Source organism: Centropristis striata, chromosome 22, assembly GCF_030273125.1.
Source record: "Centropristis striata isolate RG_2023a ecotype Rhode Island chromosome 22, C.striata_1.0, whole genome shotgun sequence".
Classification (NCBI taxonomy): domain Eukaryota; kingdom Metazoa; phylum Chordata; class Actinopteri; order Perciformes; family Serranidae; genus Centropristis; species Centropristis striata.
This window is the reverse complement of record NC_081538.1, coordinates 28,046,044-28,073,159: the sequence shown is the minus strand read 5'-3', so window position 1 is coordinate 28,073,159 and position 27,116 is coordinate 28,046,044. Positions and strand designations below refer to the sequence as shown.

Here is a 27,116-nt window from a genome sequence, read left to right as displayed (position 1 = left end):
TCATCATGTTGGCATCAAATGTTGCAGTTATTTTTGATCAGAAACAGCCAAAACAGTCATCTTAAACAGGTCACATATTCTTCTATAATAAAATGTATTTTATTTTATTTTCTCTGACATGAATTGGTAATATATAAGACCAAAAACAACAAAAACCATTGGCATAATAATAACCATAATGGCATCAGGTATCTGCCAAATTAAGGTTGGTTACAAATCACAAAATATAAGTGATTCCATTAGGAATTGGTATAATATAAACATTTATACTGGAGCCAATAGAATACTTGTGTTATGGTACAAAATATAACTTTTTTCTTGGGATGCACCAATATAATGGCCAATTTTCATCATGTTGGCATCAAATCCTGTCGTTATTTTTGATCAGAAACAGACAAAACAGTCATCTTAAACAGGTCACATATTCTTCTATTATAAAAATGTATTCTATTTTACTTTCTCTGACATAAATTGGTAATATATAAGACCAAAAACAACATTGGTAATGGCATCAGGTATCAGCCAAATTAAGGTTGGTTATATTTTACGAAGCAGAATTTATATTTCAAAGCCGAGTTATAGCAGACATTTTCCTCTCTGTAATTGGTTTGGAAAAAGACTAAACAAACATGAAAGATTGGTGTTTTTCCTCCCATTCTTGAGGTCAGATAGAAAGTCAAAGTAAGCAAGTCAACACTCAGATATTATATAATATGTAATACAAGAATGAAGGAGAAGGAGTCAGACAAGGCGATCTAAAAACATAGATGCACAAATCACAAAATGTAAAGTTATTCCATTAGGACTTGGTATAATTTAAGCATCTATACTGGAGACAATATAATTCCTGGGTTTTGGTACTAAACATTACTTTTTTCTTGGGATGCACCAATGTAATGGTGAATATTCACCATCTTGGCATCACTTTTTGCAGTTAGTTTTTATCAGAAACAGACAAAACAGTCATCTTAAACAGTTCCAAAAAGAGACCAAAAACAACAAAAATCATTGGTATGGGCATCAGGTATCGGCCAAATTAATATAATTCATATTTCAAAACCGAGTTATGTTTGACATTTTCCTCTCTTTAATTGGTTTGGAAAGAGACTAAACAAACATGAAAAATGTATTGGGTATAATTTCAAAATTCTCTATACTGGAGCCAATATAATACCTAAGTTTGGGTACAAAACATTACTTTTTTCTTGGGATGCACCAATTTATGGCCAATATTCACCTTGTTGGCATCAAATTTTGCAGTTATTTTTTTATCAGAAACGGACAAAATGGTCGTCTTAAACGGTTCATGTATTCTTTTATACTGAAACTGTCTTTTCTTTTCTTCTTCCTGGCACGAAAGGGATAATAAATGAGACCAAAAACAACAAAAAACATGGATATCTACATCAGATATGGGCCAATTTTTAAACAGAATGTCACAATTGGTGCATCCCAACCTTTTTTCCATCCCAACAAAAGACAAAAAAACAAAAGTCTCAGATACTAAGTGTAGATGTACAAAAACCAACAAAGAACCAATAATTCATTTCAATAACGAAGTAAAGAAGTATATAAATCCGTCCCAAGAGTGTTACGAACACAAATAGTACTGAGGTTTGAGTTCCAGCCCTAGAAAGCAGAATTTCAAGTAAAAACATGCTGATTACACCAGAAAAACACAGTAAATCCATGTAAGACTTTGATTTCCTCAAGTGGAGAAGGAGTAAGCAGTGATTTGGCCACTCTGAGACTTTGGCAGGAGGCTGCTCCAAAGTCACGGGCAAATAATCCGTCACCACAAGAGTAAATTTGATCATGACTCTGAAACGTGGCAACACCTCAGAAAGAGTAAGTAGTTTCAGTCGATTTTGGAAGAAAAGTAGGAGCTGCCTCCGCACCACGCAGAGGCAAACACTCCACCTGTTGCCATGTTTGCTTCATGTAATTGAGGCAACATAATGTACTCTAGAGCAGCTATTCTCAACCTTGGGGTCCCGATCCCAATTAGGGTCGCAAGATGATTTCTGGGGGTCGCCAAATAATTTTGGAAGTCAGCTCTGTCTCCACTGTGTTAAAGTGTTCATGTGTTAATGTGTTTTAGTCTTTTTGGTCATTTAATGTCTTTTTTTGGTCAGTTTGTGTTTGTTGTTTTTGGTAATTTTGTGTCTTTTGGTAATTTTGTGTCTTTTTTGGTAATGTTGTGTCTTTTTTTGGTAATTTTGTGTCTTTTTTGGTCATTTAGTGTCTGTTCTGGTCATTTAGTGTATTGTTTTGGTCATTTTGTGTCTTTTTTGGTCATTTTGTGTCTTTTTGGGTAATTTTGTGTCTTTTTTTGATCATTTTGTGGTAATTTTGTGTCTTTTTTTAGTCGTTTTGTGTCTTTTTTTGGTCATTGGTCAGAATGGACCTTTAAACTTAGATAAGTATGTTCATTATTTGTCCAAAATTCGTCGTATCAACTGAGTTTGTATGATCTGAACTGTCAGATTCTGTTCAGTGACAACAGGCATCAGACAACATGCATGTTAAATTGGGGGTCGCCACTCAAAAAGGTTGAGAACTACTGCTCTAGACAAAGTCTTTAAAAACCCATTGAAACAGGCCTATTAACAAGCTGTCAGAGCGATCGGATATGTCGTCTCCTGTGTTCTCCGACAAACTGGAGTACAGAGAAGAAAAACGACTCTAAAAAGAGGAAAAAAGTCACAGTTTCAGTGGATCAAAAGGTCGACACGTGACAAGTACTTCCACGCTGCTCCATCTATCAATCTGACCCATTGTAGCTCTATAAATAGATCCTGTACTACCACTTCCATCATCAACACCTCCCCGGCCCCCTCATTTCTATTATCTCCCCTCCCCTCCTCCCTCCTCTCCCCTCCTCTCTCCCCTGTGTTGTTTCTATGTGCTGAGGAGATGGAGGGCCTTTTAAAAACTCTCTGTCCTCCTCTTCCTCCTCCTCCTCCTCTTCCTCCTCCTGTCACTCGAGCTGTCGCTGTCATCGTCACAAAGTGGATCTGTCGTATATTTTTTTCTGTGCTTGTCGGACGTTATGGATGTTTTTACCGTTGACTTGAGTCTTAATTTCTCAATGTGTCTTCTTCTCTTTCTCCTCAAGGTTGTCTCTAAATCTAGAACCAAACTACTCAAACTCCCATGATCCTTTGCTCCTCCGAACGGCACCCTCCTCCTCCTCCTCCTCCCACTCCATCTCGCTGTCCTAGAATCCTCTCTTGCATCAATTTGTCCTCTTTTTTTCCCAGACATCCCACATCGGCCTCCTTCCCTTCCCCGTTTCCTTCTTCCATCCCTTTTCAGCTTCTCTCTTTTGTCCTCATGAATATTTCAGATGCGATGGCCGGATCCTCGTTTCCTGCAGAACTGATATAAACCACTTAGCGCCGAGCTGACGCAAGTCAAAGAGTAAACACTGGTGGTCCGGCTCGGGGTCTGGTAAACAAACAACCCAAACCAGGTTGGAAATAAATAGAATAAATAGGTCTTTAAGGACTTCTATGCGTCTGTAAGTCCCCAGAGGAACGAGTCCCACCTAGCTGCGCTGCTGAGCTCCCGTTAAAGCGCGGTATCAATCAGAAGAGAGCTGCACCATCCCACTATTAATAAAATATGGATCACACCACCAGTGGATGGCTGGGCCTTGGGAGCTACCCTACTTTCATTAAAGGACTGTTTGGTTCTCCGCTGACGACAGAATGCGGCCCGTGAGGTATTTTTAGCGCTCAAGCCACGTCCCATCTCTCCGCCATGAAAAATAAGACAACCAAGCCAGAAAAAAGCATGACTTCTAATGTTTTTTTCTTTCATTTAACCCTCTGGAGTCCATCTATTTAATGAAAATACACATTTTATTTACAGTAATAACTTTATTTATATGTAGACAAGCTGAGAAAGCCAGTTGAAAGTGCAATAATAGGAGCTTTCACAGTGTGAAACACATTTATGTTTCTAGACCAAATGGGCAACTTAAATGCTGCAGGGGGCCACACTTTTTCATCAACACTACCACAGGGCCACATATAGGAGCGTGCACTTAACCAGATATGATGAAACTGCTATTTTAAATATGTTTACAGTGCAGTAACTTAACATATTTCATGCTCAAATGCATGTAGAACAGCATAAATAGGAATACAAAGGGTTTGAAGCAAATAAAAAATAACCACTTACAATGATTTCTATTTTTTAGTGCAAGAACAGCAGACCAACATTAATTGCAAGAAGTAATGTTGTGCATTTTTTACACTGCACCATTTTTAAAATGTGAATTTTCTTTCTACAATGAAAATTATTACTATTTTTAATTTACGTGCAAATAGACTGTTTTGTAGTTTTATTATGTATTATTTTTCGGCTGTTTTTGTGTGTATAAATGGTTTTAAAAAATGCTACATTTCTATAGACACCTTTGTCTTTTGTTTGTATTTTGGTTTCGTGGCAGCTTTATACTTTGTTAATTAAAATAAAATGAAAAATCTGGAATGCCCTGCTTAGTCTACTGCCCCCGCGACCCGGCCCCGGATAAGCGGACGAGAATGGATGGATGAAAAATCTGACTGAAGTTTGTGTGGAGAAAAAGGAGCCATGCATATGATGTAAAGACAGACTGAAAGATGCTAAACAGAGACAGAAATAAATGCATAGGAAGTTGATAAATTTGAACCAAAATCTCCTGGACTTCAGAGGTTTAATTGACATTAATGAATCAATGTTCGGGCGCGGAGGAATTCTTTATTTAGATGCTGCAGAAACCGGCTTTTCCAAAAAAAGAACTCTGTGTGCCAATTGGAGACAAACACAAGAGTTTCCATTAGATGACGTTGTTGCTGACTGGTTTTATTAATAGACCCGGGCCCTATCGGGGCCAGTCTGCAGGGCTAACCCACATGGAAACCCCCTCCAGTGCTGATCCAGTTCTGGGGCATGCTCGCTGCAGAGGATGGGGCAACCTGCTGGAAACGAAGCAGTTAAATGACAAATTGTGACCCGTCTAAAATAGACAGTCCCCTGAATCAGATGAAAAAATAAAGTGACCCCGTTTTTTTCCGATGTCCTATCTAGAGAAAGACCAGCGAGCTCCGTAAAGGACGAATCTCAGTGTTTACTGGGTCAGCGCTGCAGAATCTGATAACCTTCACTCGCTTTTTTATTACCGCCTTTAACGTTAACTCAGCAAGGCAAGGTGAATAAACTATAGAAGCAAGGACTTAAACATCGGAAGAAGGAGGTCAGATATGTTTCATAACAGATCAAAAAGCAGCGCTGAAAGGAAAACTCACTCTGAGGCTGAATGCTGTAGATTTCTGTCTGGCCGCCTCAGCGAGTTATTAAAAGCTGTTCAAAGGTGGCGATGATGTAATGCTTCATCTTCAAATACACGTTTTTAATATCATCCTATACCTTTTAATGATCAAAGTCATCAGTTTTAGTTCAAAACTGCATCCAAAATGAACTATATGAGCTTTTTTTTTAATATAAGAGCTTCCCAAAACAGTTATTATATTATATGTTGTTATATTATATTCATTTATGCTTTATAACAATATTTATAACACATTATAAAGTGTTTTATAATGACGTTGAGGTCAAGTAACATAATATTTCATGTTTTCTGATCACTCACTGACTTTTTTTGCAAAGAGCATAATACTCACAATTTAAATACATTATTATATATTTTTAATGCATTATAATGCAATTTTTAGTTATTTAATGTGGTCATTAGGGGCTTTAAGTGACGTAATTAAATTAATTAAATCCACAAAAAATATGTTTTTATTTATTTAGATTTTGGGGAAATATTACATAAGAGAGAAGTAAATTAATTCCTCTTAAATAAATTTTTTCCACTTTTTTGTTGTTTTTTTAATAATTTTTTTAACATATTCTCATGAGACATTAAGACTACTCATACATGCTCATAACTGTTATTATATAGTGCTATTAGCAGATTCAGAGTCATTTTTGCTCCTAAAGTGGTCAAAGACATGATTTGTATCATTATAAAAGCTTTATATTGCTTTATTATATTCTTATTAGGCATTAAGATGACTAATACATGCTCATAGCTGTTATTATATGGTGCTAAAAGCAGATTCAGAGTCATTTTTGCCACTATAGTGGTCAAAGACATGATTTTTATTATTATAAAATGCTTTATAGTGCATTATTTTATTCTTATTAGGCATTAAGACTACTCATACGTTCTAATAACTATAATTATATAGTACTATATACATATTCAGAGTCATTTTTTCCTCCTGAAGTGGTCAAAGACATCATTTTAAAATGCTTTATAATGCTTTATTATATTCTTATGAGGCATTAAGACTACTCATACATGCTCTTAACTGTTATTATATAGTGCTATACACAGATTCAGTCATTTCTGCTCCTAAAGTGGTCAAAGACATGATTTTTATCATTATTATTATAGCGCCCGTGGCCTCTACAAGGACGCTCCTCTCTGTTCGGAGGGAAAAGCCTTTGTGTGAAATCTGTGTAGCGGATGTAAGTGCGAGAAAAACTGACCATCCGTCACTCTCAGCCTCGTTCTATCACAGCAACAGCCGGCTTTGATAGAGGTGGAAGAGGACAATGATCGCATCTATTTCCTCCACACATCTGTCCTCTCTCTCTCTCTCTCTCTCTCTCTCTCTCTCTCTCTCTCTCTCTCTCTCTCTCTCTCTCTCTCTCTCTCTGTTGCATTATCCATCCTCTCCTCTCTCCTATTTCCCTCCCTGCCCTTTCATCCCATCCACACAGCCGGGGAGAGTCTATCTGATGACCCAGGCTATTAGTTTTTTTCCTCTATTGCCAAACCACGAGTCAGCCAGCCGAACCTGAACGTGTGTGTGTGTGTGTGTGTGTGTGTGTGTGAGAGCATGTGTGTAATCAGTTCAGGCCTGGCTGCTCTAACATGGCTTGGTGAGTTTGTTAGCATATTATTAGTCCGGGGGGTTGTTGAAGCACTTCTCACATTATCTCCTCTAATCACTCCCTAACCAGCCAGACAAACACAACGTTGCATCACCCCCCCCCCCCCCCCCATATATACCCCCGCAAACGACCAATAACAGACCCCCCCGAAACCCCCCCCCTCCGGCTGCGCCTCGTCTTGATTGGCTAAAATCAGTGTCAGTCACGGAGGAGGAGGTCGACCACACCTCCTTTCTCATCTTCTCTCTCCTTTCTGTGGATTGAATTAATATGATTTTCTGATCTGATTCTCCCGTCGTCGTCTTCTTCTTGGTGCCCCTGCAGCCCCGCCCTCACCGAAACCACCACCGCTGCTGCACCGCTGCTGCTGCCACATCTCTTTCCTGTTTGACAAAAGAGAGAAAGAGGGCACCCAATCAGACACACAATACAGGCCCAAATTAATTCAAATCGCTCTCATGCAAATTTGGACTGATTTACATTGTTGAATTGTTGCGCGGAGCGAGCGGGGTTGAATTCAGGTATGACTAATTCGGTCAGCGTGTGCGAGGAGAAAAAAAATAAGAGAGAGGAGGAGGAAGACGAGCCGAAGCCCCCCCCGGTGGTGGTGTCCTGTGGATGTGGTGGTGGGACGGGGGGGCGGGGGGGGTCGGGGGGGGGGGTGTGGTTGTCATGACACTGTGCTGTTGTTTCCACAGCGACTGACAACACTTGTTGTCTGCCTGTGACCTGTTCTCTGTATCAATCTCTGTTTGGAGTTTTTTTTATAACAACGACGTGTCCAACCCTTTTGTCTTGTTTTTGTTCTTTCTCGTCTTCCCCTCCTCCTCCTCCTCCTCCTCCTGCCCTTCTTCCCCTCCATCCCTCCCTCTTCTCCTCCTCTCCTCCTTCCTCCTCCTCCTCCTCCTCCTCCCTACAGGATGTGCGTTTGTCACGTTTTCCACCAGAGCTATGGCACAGAATGCAATCAAAGCCATGCACCAGTCTCAGACTATGGAGGTACTGTACTCTCTCGCCCTCTTTTCTTTTTTTCTCTTTCTGACTCCTTTTTTTTAAACATGCACTTCACTCTGTTCACTCTGTTAATGTGCAGCCAGTTTAATATGCTGCTCTCATGTTTGACTATCTGTGATCCCATGAGTCACCTCTCTGATAAACTCACGACTTACTACTGTAAGGCTGCACGGTGACTCTGTGATGTTTTCATCACACTTCCAGCACGGCTCGAGTCAAGCTGAGACACATTAAATGCTTTTGATTTGGTAAGATAACTGGGGTTTTTATGTACCGAGTTAATAAAATCACAGAAAGTACTCACAAAATACTGTAAATGAGCCCATTTTAAATTGCTCAGGCACTACAGCATTGCAAGAAATGTGGAAAAAAGAATAAAAACAACTCAGAAAATCATCATCAGACCTTCACTTTCTAGACAAAAAAAGACACAAAATTACTAAAAGAAAGACACAAAATTACAAAAAAAGACACAAAATTATTTTAAAAAGACACAAAATTACTAAAAAAAGACACAAAATTACCAAAAAAGACACAGAATTACCAAAAAGACACAAAATTATTAAAAAAGACACAAAATGACAGAAAAAAAACTAAATTACTTAAAGAAAGAAACAAAATGACCATAAAAAGACACAAAATTATTTTAAAAAGACACAAAAATACCAAAACGAAGACACAAAATTACGAAAAAAAGTAATTAAAGGGACCTTCCACACACAACACTGTAAAGTGCCATTCATATAAAACTCACATTAAACTTTCATATCAAGGTGGGGGCCACAAAATATCATCACGAGGGCCGCAATTTGCCCCCGGGCCACGAGTTTGACACCCCTGGCCTAAACGAAGCGGCCATGTCTCAGTTTCAGTCCCATAATCTGAATCCTGCAGTGTTTCTCTCTCTCTCCTGCTGCCTTGTGATAAAATTATGTTTTCACTCACAGATTTTCCAACTAGAACAAACTTTGGCAAAGGCTCAAAACTGTGACAAAAGAAAAAAAAAAAAAGCCATGCAGCAGCACCTTTGACACCAGCGCCACAATGGGCAGGTGGTGTTACAGACCTCATCAGCTGCACGGCGACCCCGGCGGCGCCGTAATGGGGACCCGGCCGCGGCTCCTTTTGTGCTCCCCGAGGTTTTTGGGGTGCGCCTTTGTCAACATTGTCAGGGCCGGTGACAGGGCAGCATGACAGGCCTGTGATTGGGAGAGAATTACATGGTGTAAGACGAGTGTGTGTGTGTACGTGTGTGTGAGAGAGAGACAAAAAAGTGGTAATAACAGGCTGTGTTAAAGAAAGAGACGAGTGGCGTTCACCCCCGTAGCCCCCTCATTAGAGCTGATCATGATAATCACGGCTGCTATTGATGTGCTGTGACCCTGACATGGGAAACGCACACACACACTCCGTCTGTCTGTCTGTCTGTCTGTGTGTCCTCGTGTGTGTGTGTGTGTGTGTGTGTGTGTGTGTGTGTGTGTGTGTGTGTGTGTGTGTGTGTGGAGGATTCTCTGTTTGTGTTGTCACACTGTGAATATCAGTGAAGTGTCTGTGTTGATTTATGTGTCCGAGCGGCGGCAGCAGCAGCGTGTCTGTCTCTCTGAGGGAGAAGCAGTGACACTCTCCTCCGACAGCGTTAGTATTAAGCTAGAATTATCCTCACTCTGAGCAGTCGTCTGCCACAATGGGCCGGGTAAACAAAATTCTTCCTCTTAAGTTCTTAAAAGCGCCTAAACCAGGGGTCTCAAATTCAAATTTCCTGGGGGCCGCTGGAGAAAGTATCAAAATGACCAAAATAAGACAAAATGACTAAAAAAAAGACACAAAATGACAGAAAAAAACCTAAATTACTTAAAAAAGACACAAAATGACCAAAAACAGGCACAAAATGACTAGAAAAAGACACAAAATGACCAAAAAAAGACACAAATGACCAAAAAAGACACAAAATTACAAAAAAAAGACACAAAATGACCAAAAAGAGACACAAAATGGCCAAAAAAGACACACATTTTTTTTTAAAAGACATAAAATGACTGATAAACACTAAATTACTTCAAAAAGACACAAAAAAAAACCTAACAAAACCCTAACTGTCAGGGTTAGGATTAACCCTAACCCTTACCAAAAAAGACACAAAATGACAGAAAAAACCTAAATTACTTAAAGAAGAAGCAAAATGACCCAAAAAAGATACACATTTTTTTTTTAAAAAGACACAATTATTTAAAAAAAAAAAAAAAAAAAAAAGACACAAAATTACAAAAAAAAAGACATAAAATCACAGAAAAATAAATAAATTACTTAAAAAAGACACAAAAAGACAAAAAAAGACACAAAATGACCAAAAAATACTCTGTGTATTTTTTGGGTTAGGGTTAATCCTTATCCTAAGGGTTAGGGTTAGGATTAGGTGTGTGTGTGTGTGTGTGTGTGTGTGTGTGTGTGTGGAGGATTCTCTGTTTGTGTTGTCACTCTGTGAATATCAGTGAAGTGTCTGTGTTGATTTATGTGTCCGAGCGGCGGCAGCAGCAGCGTGTCTGTCTCTCTGAGGGAGAAGCAGTGACACTCTCCTCCGACAGCGTTAGTATTAAGCTAGAATTATCCTCACTCTGAGCAGTCGTCTGCCACAATGGGCCCAGTAAACACTGCCAGTGTCCCTCGCTTTTATCAGGCGTGCAGAAAAAGAAAAAAAAAAAAAAGCCTTAAACCATAACACAACGATATTGCAGTGGACAATGGCAAAAATACCTTCATTTCCATTTGAAAACAAGCTGTCTAGCCCCAGGCGGACCCAAATTGCCGCAACCGTTTGTTAATGTTCCTCAGTTTTGCAATTTAAAAGTAATTACTTCGGGTCCGTGTGAGGGAATGAGGTCTGGTAAATAGAGTTTGGTTATTGTCTTGGCTCTATTGCACCCCACTGTCTTAGATAGAGCAAGATTGTGCGTACATGTCACGAGAAAAAGAAGAAAAAAGAGAAAAGGGAGGCGGCCCGGGCTCTCCATCCATTCGCTGATGGCCCTGTCACTGTCGTATCCATTCTCATTACAGCGTGACATTCAGGTACACACACACACCTCGCGCAAACACACACACGCTGGCTGAATGTCAGGCCGTAATGAAAGTGGATATGAGCGAGACAGGTAATTCACTGTGGAACCTCTAAAGACACACGGGGAGAGCGCTGGGTTCCTCCGTTGTTGTGTTGTATTTGTGTTGTATTGGTGCTTTACATTATTCACTCCCTTTATAAACACTCATTTAGCGCTCAGCTCCCCCTGTGCAGCATTCCATCAACACTGATTTCTGTTTACGCCTTTCCTTTTTACCCCACATGACACTAGAGGCCCCCTCGCACATTATCCTGAGAAACAAAGTGAGCAAAAAAAGACACAGAATTATTTAAAAAAGACACAAAATTACAAAAAAGACACAAAATTACTAAAAAAAATGACAAAATTACCAAAATAGACACTGAATTACCAAAAAACACACAATTATTAAAAAAGACACACAATTATTTTAAAAAGACACAAAATTACCAAAAAAAGACACAAAATAACTTTAAAAAGACACAAAATTACTTAAAAAAGAAACAAAATTACAAAAAAATGGCACAAAATTACCAAAAAAAGATACAAAATCACCAAAAAAGACTTTTAAAAGTTCTTTTTTAAAAAAGAATTTTAAAAAGACAAAATAATTTTAAAAAGACACAAAATTACTAATAAAAGACAAAAAAGTACCAAAAAAGGCACAAAATAATTTTTAAAAGACACAAAATGATTTTAAAAAAGACACAAAATTACTAAAAAAAAAACACAAAATTACCAAAAAAGAAACAAAATAATTTAAAAAAGACACAAAGTTATTAAAAAAGACACAAAATTACAAAAAAAAAAGACAGGAAATTACCAAAAAACACAGAATCATAAAAAAAGACACAGAATTACAAAAAAGTAATTAAAGGGACCTTCCACACACAACAGGGTAAAGTGCCATTCATATAAAACTCACATTAAACTTTCATATCAAGGTGAGGGCCACAAAATATCATCACGAGGGCCACAATTGGCCCACGGGCCATGAATTTGACACCCATGTCCTAAACGAAGCGATCATGTCTCAGTTTCAGGCTGTGGATATGAGCGAGACAGGTAATTGAGTGTGGAACCTCTAAAGACACACGTTGTTGTGTTGTGTTGTATTTGTGTTGTATTGGTGCTTTACATTATTCACTCCCTTTATAAACACTCATTTAGCGCTCAGCTCCCCCTGTGCAGCATTCCATCAACACTGATTTCTGTTTACGCCTTTCCTTTTCCCCCACATGACACTAGAGGCCCCCTCGCACATTATCCTGCACACACACACACACACACACACACACACACACTTCCACAGCATCGATGCACAAGCGTTGAAGCGAATGTAGACGAGAGCTTAAGTAGAGCATGAGAGAAAACAGAGCAGTGTCTGTTTGAATAGAGAACAAACACATCTGTCAACCGTGGTGAGGACAGACAGACAGACAGACAGACAGACAGAGAAAATATTAGATGAGATTAATCAGAGCTGATGTTGTACAAGACACCATATAAAGCTGCATGATCCCAAATGATCCATTATGTTTTTTTAACACCAGTCAGTTTCACTTAAAGCCTCTGCACACTAAGACAGCTTTATTTCCAAATACAACCTCAGGTTTACACACCAACTCTGATACGTAGTCTCACTGATTTAGTGCTGATAAAAGGTCTCTGAATGGACAAAAGACACATGTATGTTAGTGCAAATAGAGCAGGGGTCTCAAACTCAAATTACCTGGGGGGCCGCTGGAAAATTACTTAAAAAAGACACAAAAGGACCAAAAAATACACAAACTGACTGAAAAAAAATCACTCAATTACTTTAAAAGACACAAAATGACCCAAAAAAGACACAAAATTACAAAAAAAAAAAAAAAAAAGACAAAATTACAAAAAAATACCAAAAAAAGACACAAAATTACATTACCTAACATTTCCACTTCATCCGGTAACAACAACACGGCAGATAATAAACGGTCAGATTTTGTAAGTATTTTATTATATCTTTTCATGGGACAACGCTGAAGAAAGGTCACTTTGACACAATGTAAAGTAGTCAGTGTATAGTTTGTATAACATTGTAAATTTACTGTCCCCTCAAAATAACTCAACATATAGCCATTAATGTCTTTAATTAATGTCACTACACCCCTAAGTGAAAATGTCCAAATTGTGCCCAATTTCGTTTGTCAGATACTGTATATATATATATATTGAACTATTTACATGTTTCCCAGTCAGTTCTCTATATAAAGAGAACATATTTTAGTTGAAGTTTTACAGATTTTTTGCCAGTGGTAGAGTGGGTCTCAGGCGAGTCGTTCATAGCTTATGAGTTGCGCTGAGGAGCACAAAATTTAATCATTTTTACAGGATTTGATTAGTGCAAACAGATTTGTTTTAATGAGATATTTAGAATTACGTAATTTTGATGAAATATCACAATTTGAAGCGGGGATTTGGTTATTTTTCCTGGCTGAAGCAATCATAACATATGATTTTTTTTAAGGACTGTCAGAAATGTAAAAATCAAACAATTATTTCTTTTTCTTTTTTTTTCTTCTTTTTTTTAACCATTTGTGGCTATGACACATAGAATAATTTTGAATTTATTTATTTTTTTTAAGAAAAAAATGGTTGTGGGGGTCAGAGGTTTAAGGCAATTTATATAGTTCATCAAATAGACAGCAGCAAACTGAAAATGCTTGACAATTTGCAAACATTTATTATTAAGATAAGACAGAAAACAACTGAGAAGACCTATATTTGAAAATGACGACTGAGAATTTCAGAAGAACAGTTGAATAAAAGGCAACAGTGAACTAGAAGTTTAGATGTCGACAGCTTTTTAAGATCATCTGTGAGGTTCTTATTGATCATTTTTGTTTCTGATGCTTCCTTTTAACTCAGCGTGGATGCTTTTTGTATTCAAGAGCCAAAAGTTAAAACAAATGTGCAGAAAAAAACCCTCTGACTAAGTGTGCAGACTGCTGTACTTAACAGAGCCCTGCTCTCCTTTTAGTCGCTGCAGATCACATGCTCTGACATTTAAAAGCTATGTGAGTGGTAAATAAATGAGATGGGAGAAGGTTCAGAGCACATAAACTCTCTTGAAAGCTACGAGAGATTGATTTTCAAGGTAAACGGACCGGAGCTTATAAGTTCAGTTTGCGTGTCTGCGTCGGAGCGTTGTGGGAGAGAGGAAGTGATGTGTAATGCTCTCTTCACGCTTGTCTCGGAGAGTCGGCTTCAGGGAGCCCAGTCAGGTCTGTGAGCCGAGCCCACTCCTGGTTAAGTCCATCACAACTTCTGTCACATGCAAAAAGTTTCACTTTTTTCGCCGATGGACGGTGAGATGAGGTCAGGTGTGCTGTCAGAATCAAAATGACCAAAAAAAAGACACAAAATTACAAAAAAAAGACACAAAATTACTAAAGAAAAGACACAAAATGACTGAAAAAATACTCAATTACTTAAAAAAGACACAAAATGACACAAAATTACTAAAAAAAAAAGACACAAAATGACAGAAAAAACTAAATTACTTAAAAAAGACATAAAAGGGCCAACATAGACACAAAATGACTGAAAAAAACACTAAATTGCTTTAAAAGACACAAAATGACCCAAAAAAGACACAAAATTACATTACATAACATTTCCATTTTCCATCTATTTGAACATTTTAAAGGTATTTTCTGACATTTTTAGAGACACTCTGAGCTAAATTCATTACCATAACACATTTTTTAATAAAAAAACAAAAAAAACAACAAACGTTTTTTTTTTTTCTTTGGCAAGCACTTAAATATGGGGTAGCTGGTATCACCAAAATGTATTTTTATTATAATATACACATATTTTAATGCAAACAATTCTATCATTACCGTAACATTTAAACCATTTTTTTCTCATAAATTTTCATTCAGATTTTGTTCTTTTTTCATTGTTAAAAAAACATTAAGTTTGATTATATTCTGTTAAATTATACATTTTTACACAAAAGTATATTTATTTTTATAAAGTTTACTAAATATTTATTTTATATAAGTGTGGGGAAACCATGAACATTTTTATCTGGACGCATTACAGTGATGAATTTGTAAATCAAAAATATGTTTAAAAATATAGAAAATATTATTTTAACACAAAACAATGAATTGTGCCTCATTATGGCTTTATTGTTCATTCATATAAAAGTGAAATATATTTAGTTTAATAAAGTATGTCCTTATAATCTTCACAGACATATTAATAATAAAATGATCAATTTATAACGATGAACAACGGAACATTTCTAACCTATTTTCTGTTCAAACAATATCTCATTGTACACAAAATGAACCCAGAATGTGTCTATTGTATAATAGTTTAATTGTGCAATAAAAGCTTTCAAAATAAAACAAAGTAATTGTGCACAAAAATTAGGAACGTCATTGCCGTGCAAAAATAGTTGTTATTGTTGGTAAGTCTCATTGTTTCAATCAGTGTATTTGTATCTTAAACTAGATTATTAAATAAGCTAAAATAAAGGGTTTGAATGCTTAAATATCATCTTTGCCACTTTTCAAAGTGCCCCTCTGATTAAACACTGGCCCCTGCTTGGCCCCCTCAGTAAAACTGTGTGCTGTAATTGCATAATCATACATTCGGGGGCCATAATTGCTCTTATTGCCATGTCTGCAGTCTGGTTTTTGAGACTATAGGTTGTCATCCTGTCTGCCTACACTGCCCACCTGTCAGTCACTGTATCAAACACTGACATCTATATTTCACAGCCTTCAGATCCAAACTTTATAATATATGCTGTGATATGTATCCAAGTGTGGTGTTTTTGTGTAGAACATTTGTAAGACAAAAATAGCATTTTCATAAAGCAGTGTTTTCCCTGTAGAAACGTCTCCTGGTGCGAAAAGGTTCCTGTGAGACTCGGAGCGCTTTATTTTCTTAAGATGTAAAAGTTGTGCAACATGGGAAAGAGAGACAGTCTGCAGCTTTAAAAAAAAAATATCTCCCCTGAAATAGAATCATAAATAAATCGATGCTCCTCCACCAGCATTCACTTAATGACATGTTATTTTCCAAAACAGCTGAAACCAAGAGACCATTTAACACCAAACTTTTATGACTCCAAAGTTGGTTTTCTTATTCTGGATAACATTAGCTGTCTGTTATTCATAAATCCGGTGTGTTATTATGTGTTAATAATCAACGAGGGGCTCGTGAAACATGTTGCTGCCCAGAGAGAGTCAGTGTTATCATGTAGGCCCCCTGCTGCTTGTGCTCAAAAGTGACCAATTCAAAACAAATCAGATGGTTTTCAATATTTAGTTCCACACAACATGAGGTGTAATTGCACCCAGCGGCAGACGCCCATCAGCAACAAATACCTATGAACATTAGCAGTCAAATATCCTGAAACAGACTAAAAAAAAAGCTCTCTCTCACTCCTCGCTGTAGAGAAGTGTCTCTAGTTAATTTTAGAAAGTCTCTATATACTTTTAGAGTTATCTAATATGCAGGCTCTTCAGAAACTCCCGCTTTAAGCTGATCGAGTGGGTTTTCAAGCACAGAAGATTTGTCTCATATTCTTTCTCCCTCGCCTATTTAAACTTCTAATACTAAAGATATAAGTCCTGGCTCATTTGGTGCTACCTGTGGCTTCGGGCTTTGTCTGGTTCAATACTGCATCAAATGTTCTTTGAGCGGCTACTTATAACAGAAGAACAACTGGTGTGTCTGTTTATAGCCCAGTCAGACAAACTTATGTTGTTTTATAAAGAAGTTGGACCTTAATTGGGGTTTTTTTTATTATACCGTGAAAAAACAAAACCTGATTTTTATCACAACAACAGCAGGACACAGTGAAATTGCTCTAGAGTTGCTGTCACATTCAGGCTCACTGAGCCAAATCTGTAAATCCGACTGATTCCAAAATAGGATGTCTGCAAAGAGCACAAATTTCTCTACAATCTAGCCTAGAAATGATTTATATAGAGTGAAAGTTGTGGGAAGAAGCACAGGTTGTTTGGTGAAATTTTCAGAAAATTTTGCGACCTCTCTTCACTCTAGCTGTGATGTCATCCACTCTAGCGCCGAACATTCCGTGCAATACACACCCATTATGAACTCTGAAAAAAGTCACAAAACTTTAACTGTGATTTTGTGAAAACCATGCAAGTCATCAAAATGCCAATTTGGCCCAATATAGTCCATAGTCTGGTGGCCCGTTTAAACTTTAAATTGTTTTTATACGTTAAAGTATAGCGAGTTAGCGCAACCCCAAAGTGAGGGCTTTCTGAGCTCTTTTCACGTCGATCTCCCATTCATTTCAATGGGACTTTTTGGCCACATTTCTTTGAATTTTTACCAAAAAAATGATGCGAAATGGCATGAAAAAAACATATCACACTATTCCTGATCATTCCGCATGTTTAAATGTAAGATCCTTGGTGAACTTATTTATTAAAAACTAATTCAACGTAAAAAAATGCACATTTTAGGCACATTGTTAATAAACAGTCATGGTCAGCATTAAACTCTGTGACACTTTGTTTCCTACAACTGCTTCACTATTAAAACTCATCCCTTGTTTTGCCAGTTGATTGCATCCAATTTGAAACATCAGCACCAGTAATGTTGTGTTAGCATTAACTTAAAGACACACAATGCATAAATTGTTGCTTACTGTTTGCAAAAACAAAATTCCAACCTGGCTCTTCCTCCACAGCTCAACAAATGTGCAAGTTGACTACAGATCCACTCTCGTTTTAATAAGCATTGTTTCGTTTCTCAGTGCTGTGTCCACTATTTTTGTAGCTTTGTGCCCAAATAGTGATGACCAGTAACAAAACCCCAACACAGCAAAATAAAAAGTAGATGAAATAGAGACAGAGAGCAGAATCTCTGCAGAGACAGACACTGCCACACACTACATATACAGTCTATACAGGCAATTTGAATCCACCACTTATGAATACTACTTTATAGAGAAGCACTTACACTATGTAAATACGGAAAAATATGAAATAATGCCATGAATAGTATGGAAATGAAAGGAAGTACTTAAAAGCAGGTATTTTAACTTTTAGAAGCATGCAATCCTTTTGTCTTATGTAAAAACATTTTTATAGAAATCACATAATTTGTAACTGCATGGTTTTCCGTGGGCAGGGATATTGTTTCATTCCCTCATGGCTGATTAGCACTAAAGTCACACAGCGTTTGATGTATGAAAGTTCAAGTAAACCCAAGATTCACTCTTGTTTGGAGCAAGCTTTTTGCATCTTTTTCAGTGCCGTGTACGCTATTTCCATAGCGTAGTGACGCCCAAACACGGCAAAAACTAAAAGTAGACAAAATACTTGCAGACAAAAGGATCTGTGCAGATACAGACACAGACACACACATCTAGTGGGTCAAAGGTGGTGAAAAATATAACTTTTGTATGAGTCTATACATGCAAATTTTTAGAATCCAGCACAAGAATGGCAGACCCCTCTGCTTATAGTGAAAACAACTATAAAAGAGATTATTACAGTATGTAAATGTAAATCCATTGTATCTCTATTTTAGGAATAATGCCATAAAAACAAAAATAAAAATAGGGTAATTTTAAGAAGCATGGAATGCTTTGTCTTATATGAAAACATTTTTAAAGATCACATCATTTTCAGTGGGCAGTGATATTGTTTCATCCCCTCACGGATGATTAGCACTATAGTCACACAGTGTTTGATATATAAAAGTTCAAGTAAACCCAAGATTCAGTGTAATTTTGAGCAAGCTTCATGCATCTTTTTCAGTGCTGTGTCCGCTATTTTCGTAGTTTCATGCCCAGATGGTGCAAGTAAACACAACAAAATTAAAAGTAGACAAAATACTCTATTAGAAATGATTTATATAGAGTGAAAGCTGTGGGAAAAAGGACAGGTTGTTTGAAGAAAATTTCAGAAAAAAAACTGTGATGTCATCCACTCTAGCTCTGAACATTCCGTGCAATACACACCCATTATAAACTCACAAAAAAGAAAAAAAGTCACAAAACTTAAACTGTGATTTTGTGAAAACCGTGCAAATGATCAAAATGCCCTTTTGGCCCAATATAGTCCAGAGTCTGGTGGCCCATTTAAACTTTAAATTGTTTTTCTACATTAAAGTATAGCGAGTTGGCACAACCCCAAAGAGAGGTGTTTCTGAGCTCTATTTCAGGAATATTGCCATAAAAAGTCTCATAAATAGTAACTCTCAGAAGCATGGAACCCTTTGTCTTATATGAAAACAATATTAAAGATCACATCATTTTTCGTGGGCAGTGATATTGTTTCACCCCCTCATGGCTGATTAGCACTAAAGTCACACAGTGTTTGATATATGAAAGTTCAAGCTCTTACTAATCTATGATGAATTATTAAAAATTCCCCTCCGGTAAAATCAATGATGATTTGTTTCTCTGAGCGAAACCAACAGATGGCATAAGCTGCCACTTTCCCTCCGCGTGTTTTTTTCATCACTAGAAGTTGACCAACCGGCCGAACCGCCTGTAAAACTTTAAAGTGCGGCCCCGGTCTGCAGGGAGAACCGGCAGCAGCAGCAGCGTGCAGCGTAGAGGCCCCTGGCCCCCCGGCCCCGCTCCCAGGGCAGGACTCTCATTCTGGGCCGCTCGCTGGGTGTCAGCTGGAGTAATGAGATATTTAGCAGAGAGGTATAGGGAGCTCCCGTCTCCAGGGGAATCGACTGCGGCGGCGGGGGCCCAGACTGACACTCTCTCTCCGAATGCAATTCTCCCATCGTCTCCTCTCCTTTATCTGTCGGCGGTCAGGATAAAGAGGGAAAATGACTGGTGGAGAGATGCAGTAAATATGGCCGTCAGACAGGAGACATGCTCATTCAGCTGATAAAGTCGAGCCGTGGCCCACAGAGGAGGGGTTGTCTGGTCACACACACGGAAACACACACATACAGGCATACAGCTACACCGCAAATACATCATATTTAGGTTTAGTGCCAGAATTTGACGAACTAGGCTGCTTTTAAGGGCCTCTCCTCTCTCCACTCTAGATGTGATGTCATCCACTCTAGTGCCGAACATTCTGTGCAATACACACCCATTATAAACTCAGAAAAAAGTCACAAAACTTTAACTGCGATTTTGTGAAAATCGTGCAAGTGATTAAAATGCCAATTTGGCCCAATGTAGTCCAGAGTCTGGTGGCCCGTTTAAGCATTGTATGCAAGCATACAGTTACACTGCAAAAACATCATATTTTAGTTTACTGACAGAATTTAACAAAATAGGCTGCTTTTAGGGGGACGTACACAACATTTAGAGCATTTATTCCACCCTCAGCACTGTAAAAAAACATCCCACTTGGGATATTTTCAGCCATATTTGTTTGTATATTTTTCACTTTTGTTTTGGCAATCATTTTGGCTATGATACTGCAAATGGCAAATTCAAATTTCAATTTTTCTAATGGGTCTATAATCCACTGTATACACATTTACTACCCTTTCAGAACCTTTCAGAAAATGTCCACTTCCCAAAAAAATAAACAACTTCTGCCCTGCAACATGCTAATTAAAGCTTCTCAATTCAAAGTAATTTTAAGATGTCACCATGCAATTTGGGAACTTTTTAGTGGCCATTCTCACAGTTTTTACCACTTAAAAAATTAAAAAACTCTTTAAAAAATAATAAAGATGAATATCTAATGAAAACAGTAAGTAGCTGCAGCCATTCTCGTCTAAAAAAAAGACATAAAACAAGCCTCCAATCCGAAAAGTCTCTTCAAACTAGAACACAGGAAGCTTCTTTTTTTTTCTTGAGAGTTTTAATTCAAATAAAATGCACGCTGGGAAGTATGCTAATTAGCTAATAAAAAAAGTTTCTGCTCATCACTAAAGTTGTGAAAAAGGTGTTTGAAGTATAATTGCATTGATTAAAGCTAAAATCTACATATTCAGTTGTATGTTCTTATGCACAAAATGTAACTTTTGCACAACATGCATGCACCTGCACACACACACACACTTTAACACACACATTTGACATATATATCTCATCTCTGACTGTGTGCTGCGCTATCTGCAAAGTAGCCAAATCCCTTCTCTCCCCTGCCGAGTGCGGATCGTGCCTCAAACTAAATGTTTCAATCAAAAGCTTTTTATTCTCCCGTGGCAGATTGCCTTTGTTTCCAACGGATTTGCCCCTAGTTAGGCTTTGATTGCAGAGTGTGAGTAATGGTGTGGAGTGATAGATTATGACTTGCCGTTTCAGCTTCGCCGTGTTTCAGCCGTCGCTGCAACTTTCATCAGGAGCGTTGTGTGTTTTTATTATGTTTTTTTTTTGTTCTCTCTTGCTCCCTTTATGACAGTTCACTCATCTCACACACACAGAAACACACACACACACACACACACACACGCTGCTCACACGGAATTCGGACAATTAGATCCACTCCTTCTGATTGTCCAGATTTCTTCCTCTTGCCCTCTCCACCTCTTGTTTCTGGTCATCCCAATCAATCCCTCTCTGCTCCCTTTACACACTCTGCCTCTGTTACACACACTAATACACACGCTCACACACACACACACACACACACACACACATCAAGACTCTCTTCATATGAGATGATGAAATAGTTGGAGAACTCAGGAAATCTGTTTCTGGTGAAACCGTTCTGGACTCAGAGATAACTGAGCCCTTGTGGGGGAAAGAAGAAAGCCCGCTGGCTTTAGAGTCAAGTTTCCTGTGTGACTCTGTGTGTGTGTGTCCTGTGTCGCTGTGTGTGTGTGTGTGTGTGTGTGTGTGTGTGTGTGAGTGAGAGAGAGTGTTAATTGAGAATTTATTCTTTGCTGATGTAAAGTTTGTTAAGCTTCTGAATCCCACAATCTGCTGGCAAGTTTGAAAGCAAATTATTCTCTAAAAAATAGGCAAATTATATCATTTATCATAGTTAAAAACAGAGATTATTGTCAGATATTCAGAAATTCTGACAATCCTTGAACAGATTACGTGTTATAAACGCTTCTGTTAGGAAAAAATAACCAAATCTAAGCTAAAAACAGGATTTTTTTTCATATCACATATATCACAAAATCACTTAGTTTTATTTGCTTCGTTTGAAATTCAGCAAAAAATAAACTGATCCTGTTAAAAAAACATTAAATTCTGCACAGTCACATGACAAAAATTTGACTGAACTGCAGGCAGTTTACACAGATCAGAGAGGAGAGGACAGGACACGAGAGAGATTGTGAAAGTTTGTTAAGTCTCTGAATCCCACAACCTGCTGGCAAGTTTGAAAGCAAATTATTCTTTTAAAAAAAGGCGAAATTATAACATTTATCATAGACAGAAACTGTAAAAACAGAAATTATTGTCAGATATTCCAATTTTCTGACAGTTCCTGAACAAATCATGTGTGACAAACATTTCTGTCAGGAAAAATAACCAAATAAAAGCCTAAAACGGTTATATTTCATATCACATATATCACAAAATCACTTTATTTTTTCTGCTAAATTTCAAATGCAACAAATATAACAAACAGATCCTGTGAAAAACACTAAATTCTGCACACTCGGCTGAGACCAACAGTCACGATAAAAACTTGACTGAACTACAGGCAGTTTACGCAGATCGGAGAGGAGAGGACAGGAGAGAGATTGTAAAAGTTTGTTAAGTCTCTGAATCCCACAACCTGCTGGCAGGTGTGAAAGCAATTTATTCTTTAAAAAAAGGCCAAATTATAACATCAATCAGAGTTAAAAACTGTAAAAAGAGAAATTGTTGTCAGATGTTCAAATTTTCCGACAGTCTTTGAACAAATCATGTGTGACAAATGCTTCTGTCAGTAAATATAACCCAACATATAAGCTTAAAATGGTAATATTTCAGATCACAAAATCACTCAAATTTTGCAAAAAATAAACTATTTGTACTAACCAAATCCTGTGAAAAACATTAAATTCTGCACTCTTTAGCATGACATTTATCTATTTATTGCCTTTATTGACCTTTTACTTCTTTTACATTGTTTTATACATTGTTTAACTGCTTTATTTTTGTGTTATTAATTGCACCTTGTAACTTTGCTTTGAAAGGTGCTATACAAATAGAATAATTATTATTTATTATTATTACTATAAAGCCATGAATGACTCGGCTTAGACGTGACAAAAAATGGACTTAACTGCAGGCTGTTTACACAGATCAGAGAGGAGAGGACAAGGAAGGTTGAAATGTAAATATTTCAACATATATAGCATGTGAAGCATCATTTCCTCCCCACTATTGGGAAAAATGTGGGCACTTGGGAATATTGTACACATATCTATAGATGTGTATAGAAAGTAAACTTTTCCTTCTATTCTTAATTATATAGAACATTTTGACTGTGTTATTCTGCACAAAATACATTTTAGAGTTCCTGCTACTTCTAGCCATGATTGTGCTGATCCTATAGAGGAGCAGGACTTTTATACTGCAGAGGAAAGTGAGGACACAGTCAGTAAAATGTAACAAAAAAACGCCCTTAAACTGCTGCTAATACTAAAATCATATCATATAACCACAATAGTTTTTTGTGGTTTTACTATTGTGAGTCTCTGGAGGTGTTCATACACTATATGTCCTTTCTCATCATAATAAAAACTTTAATATTCTTGCCTTTATGATGTACATTTAGCAGATTAATCATGTTTATGTCTAGGTGTTTGGACATATACATGCATATACAATATAATGTCTGCACGCTGATTCCCTAATTATCTCTTGTCTCCTCTTCTTTTTATTTCTCCCATTTCTTCTCCTGCCTTTACTTTTCTCCTTCTTCTCTCCTCTTCACTATTTTCCTCTCATCTCAAATTTCCTCCTTGTTATTCTTTTCCTTTCCTTACCTCCTTTCCTCCTTTCTTTCTCAATGTCTTCTATCTTACTTTTCATTTCATTCATTTTCATTTCATCTTTTCCCTTTTATTCTTTCATTTTCTGCTCATGTCTCCTTGTCTCTTCTCTCTTCCTCTCTTCTCCTCTCCTCAATCTTCTCCTCTCTTCCTGCCTCTTTTCCTCACTTCTTTATCTTCCTCTTCTCTCCTCTTCTCTCTCATCTTTCACCTCCTCTTCTCTCTATATTATATCCTCCTCCTTTCCTCCTTTCTTTCTCAACTGTCCATGTCTCCATCTTATCCCGTTTACTCTCTACACTTTTCCTTCATCCTTCTCTCCTATTTCATCTTTTCCCTTTTATTCTTTCATTTTTTGCTCGTCTCTTCTCTCTTCCTCTTCTTTCTCCTCTCTTCTTCCCTCTTTTCTCACCTCTTTCTCCTCTTCATCTCTTATTTTCTCTCTTATTTTCTCTCCTGTTGCTCCTTCTCCTCTCCTCATCTTGTCCTCTCTACCCTTTCCTTCATCCTTCTTTCCTCTCCTCTTATTTCCAATTTCATCTGTTTTCTTCTCCTCTTTCTTTTTCTGCTCATCTCCTTGTCTCCTCTTCCTCTTCCTCCTCCTCTCTTCCTCCCTCTTTGTCGTCCTCTTCTCTCATCTTTCACCTCCTCTTCTCTCTGTATTATATCTCCTCTTTTCTCCTCTTCTCTGTATTATATCTCCTGCTCATCTCTCCTATTTTCTCTCTTCTTTCCTCTCCTGTTGCTCTTCTCATTTCTCCCTTTTTCCATCTTTCTCCTCCACCTCCTCTCCTCCTCTCTTCCTCCTCCTCTCCTCCTCTCCTCTGCTCCTCCTCCTCTCCTCCTCCCCACAGGGCTGCTCGTCTCCCATCGTGGTGAAGTTCGCCGACACGCAGAAGGACAAGGAGCAGCGGCGTCTGCAGCAGCAGCTGGCGCAGCAGATGCAGCAGCTGAACAGTGCGACCACCTGGGGGAGCCTGACGGGTCTGGGGGGCCTCACCCCGCAGTATCTGGCTGTAAGGAGAGCCGCCGCGTCACCCACCATCACCTCCTCCTCCTCCTCCATCCCTTACTGCAGCCCCATGGCCAACGCCGCCGCAGTCAGTGCCCCAATCCAAACCTCCAACCTGACAAACACCCAGACCCTCACTGGCCTCCTGCCTCCTCCTGTCTCCTCCTCATTTCTGACTTTTCTTCTCCTTTCTCCTCCTTTCTCCTCCCCAGAGGAAATGAGGTCTCCGAACAGAGTTTGTAGGCTGCTGGTGCCCAATAATACATACAGTCATGGAAAAAAATGATTGTTTTCTTCAATTTCTTGTTCATTTTAATGCCTGGTACGACTAAATGTACATTTGTTTTGACAAATATAATGATACCAACAAGAAAAACTCATAAGAGTTTCATTTAAGAGACATTTGCCATGGTTATCTTGATAATGATTTTGATTATATTCAAGAAAACCATGGAAAATGTCTAGATATCAGCTCTTAAAGTAAATTCTTATCAGCTATTTTCGTTGTTATTATTATATTTGTCCAAATAAATGTGCCTTTAGTTGTACCAGACATTAAGATGAACAAGAAGTTTAAGTAAAAACGGTGGTCTAATATTTTTTTCCATGACTGTATGGATAACCAAGCCTCTTTTTCTGTATTTTACTCTTATTGAGAGCATGAAAAATCCTCTCTGCAAACGAAGTCCAGTGATTTCTCAATGCAAGGAGACATTAAGGAATATTTTTAATGTTATTTATTTTTTGGACAAATATAATGATATCAAAAATAGCTGATAAAAGTTTAATTTAAGAGCTGATATCTAGACATTTTACATGGTTTTCTTGATGATTATATTGGTTATAATCAAGAAAAACATGGAAAATGTCCAGATATAATAAAGTAATTCTTTCAGCATTTTTAGGCATGTTAAAATGTCACAATTTTTGACAAAAAATTAAGTTTGAGACCCCTGCTTTAAACAAACCCACAATCTCCACCTCACGTTATCAGAAGTAGTTTCTCAAATTTCATTTTTCCTTCCAAATTTCTACAATTTATTCCTCAAAACTCTTCAGTAGTTTATAAACTTAATTACTAGATCACAGAGTTGCTTCTGTCTTGTGCTGGAAATTAAAAATCAACGTCTCATATCTCCAAATTTGGTTCATTTTTAAATTTCGACATAAAACTTAAGGAGAGTTTCTCCTTCTTAATCTAATATATCATTAAAGAAAGCATTGAATAATCTAAAAAAAAATGTGTTTTACAAACTAAAACCACGGCAGTTTTTCTACAGTCATGACATACAAACATACATAGTTTCCACAGGACAGAAACAGGAGTTGAAAGTGAGACCTGTTTCATGTCATTATTCCAATATATTCACTAATTGTGATACATTCTTTGGACTTTTGTGGGATTAAACAAAACCATGATCTGGCAGGGGACAGTGTGGGACCCCACGGGAGCGCACTGATCCCCAATTTGTGAGATCCTGCAGTGGAGGAGCAGCGACTGAGACCTCCATCGCTTCATTTGTCTGATTGGGGGATTTTGGAGGGATTTTTCTGTTTAAAATTCGAGTTCAGAAACCTCATTCTCTCTCTCTCTTTCTCTCTTTCTCTGTCAGCCCTTTACCTTTCCAGAGACTCTTGACTCATTGCTCTTTATATTAAATCCCCCTTTAAAAACACACATGTGAAAAGTCTGGACATTCGATTCTCAATTTGTTTGATCATAAGTGCAATTAACGGCAGTCAGCGAGGGAAACATCCCACCTTTACTGGATATTGATTTTTTTTTTTTTCGTCTCCTTTTTTTCCTCCAAAAATTGAGATAAAAAGTGTTTTGTGAATTGGGCTCCCAGACTTTTTCTGCTCTTTCTACTCCTCTTTTGAAAAGCTTATTCTGGAGGAGAGAAGAAGAAGAGACACACACAATAGAAACAACATGTTAATTTGCTGCTAATTCAAGTCTTTGAAGGATGAGTTTTTGACAGCATCAGTATTCCACTTTTGTTTTGGAATCTAATTAGTCGGCTAGATTAGAGCTTTCATGCTCAACTTGTCTGGAAGAATCATGGTGGAATACAAACAGTGTTTGCTTAGAGGAGAGATCAAACTATATTAGCAGCTCATTTACTCAT

The 27,116-nt window shown here is 37.7% G+C and overlaps 1 protein-coding gene across 27 annotated transcripts in view; it reads left to right on the top strand.

The window, feature by feature from the left end:
* celf2 (cugbp, Elav-like family member 2) overlaps positions 1–27,116 on the top strand; it is a 327,757-nt gene that overhangs the window by 264,082 nt on the left and 36,559 nt on the right. For 15 of the 27 annotated variants that reach the window (XM_059325582.1, XM_059325586.1, XM_059325584.1 and 12 more), the window contains 2 exons: positions 7,877–7,956; positions 24,830–25,075. In XM_059325582.1, the coding sequence (XP_059181565.1) occupies positions 7,877–7,956; positions 24,830–25,075 (326 nt within the window). The remainder of the gene's footprint in view (positions 1–7,876; positions 7,957–24,829; positions 25,076–27,116) is intronic. The other 12 variants (XM_059325592.1, XM_059325591.1, XM_059325593.1 and 9 more) reach the window with 1 other exon arrangement.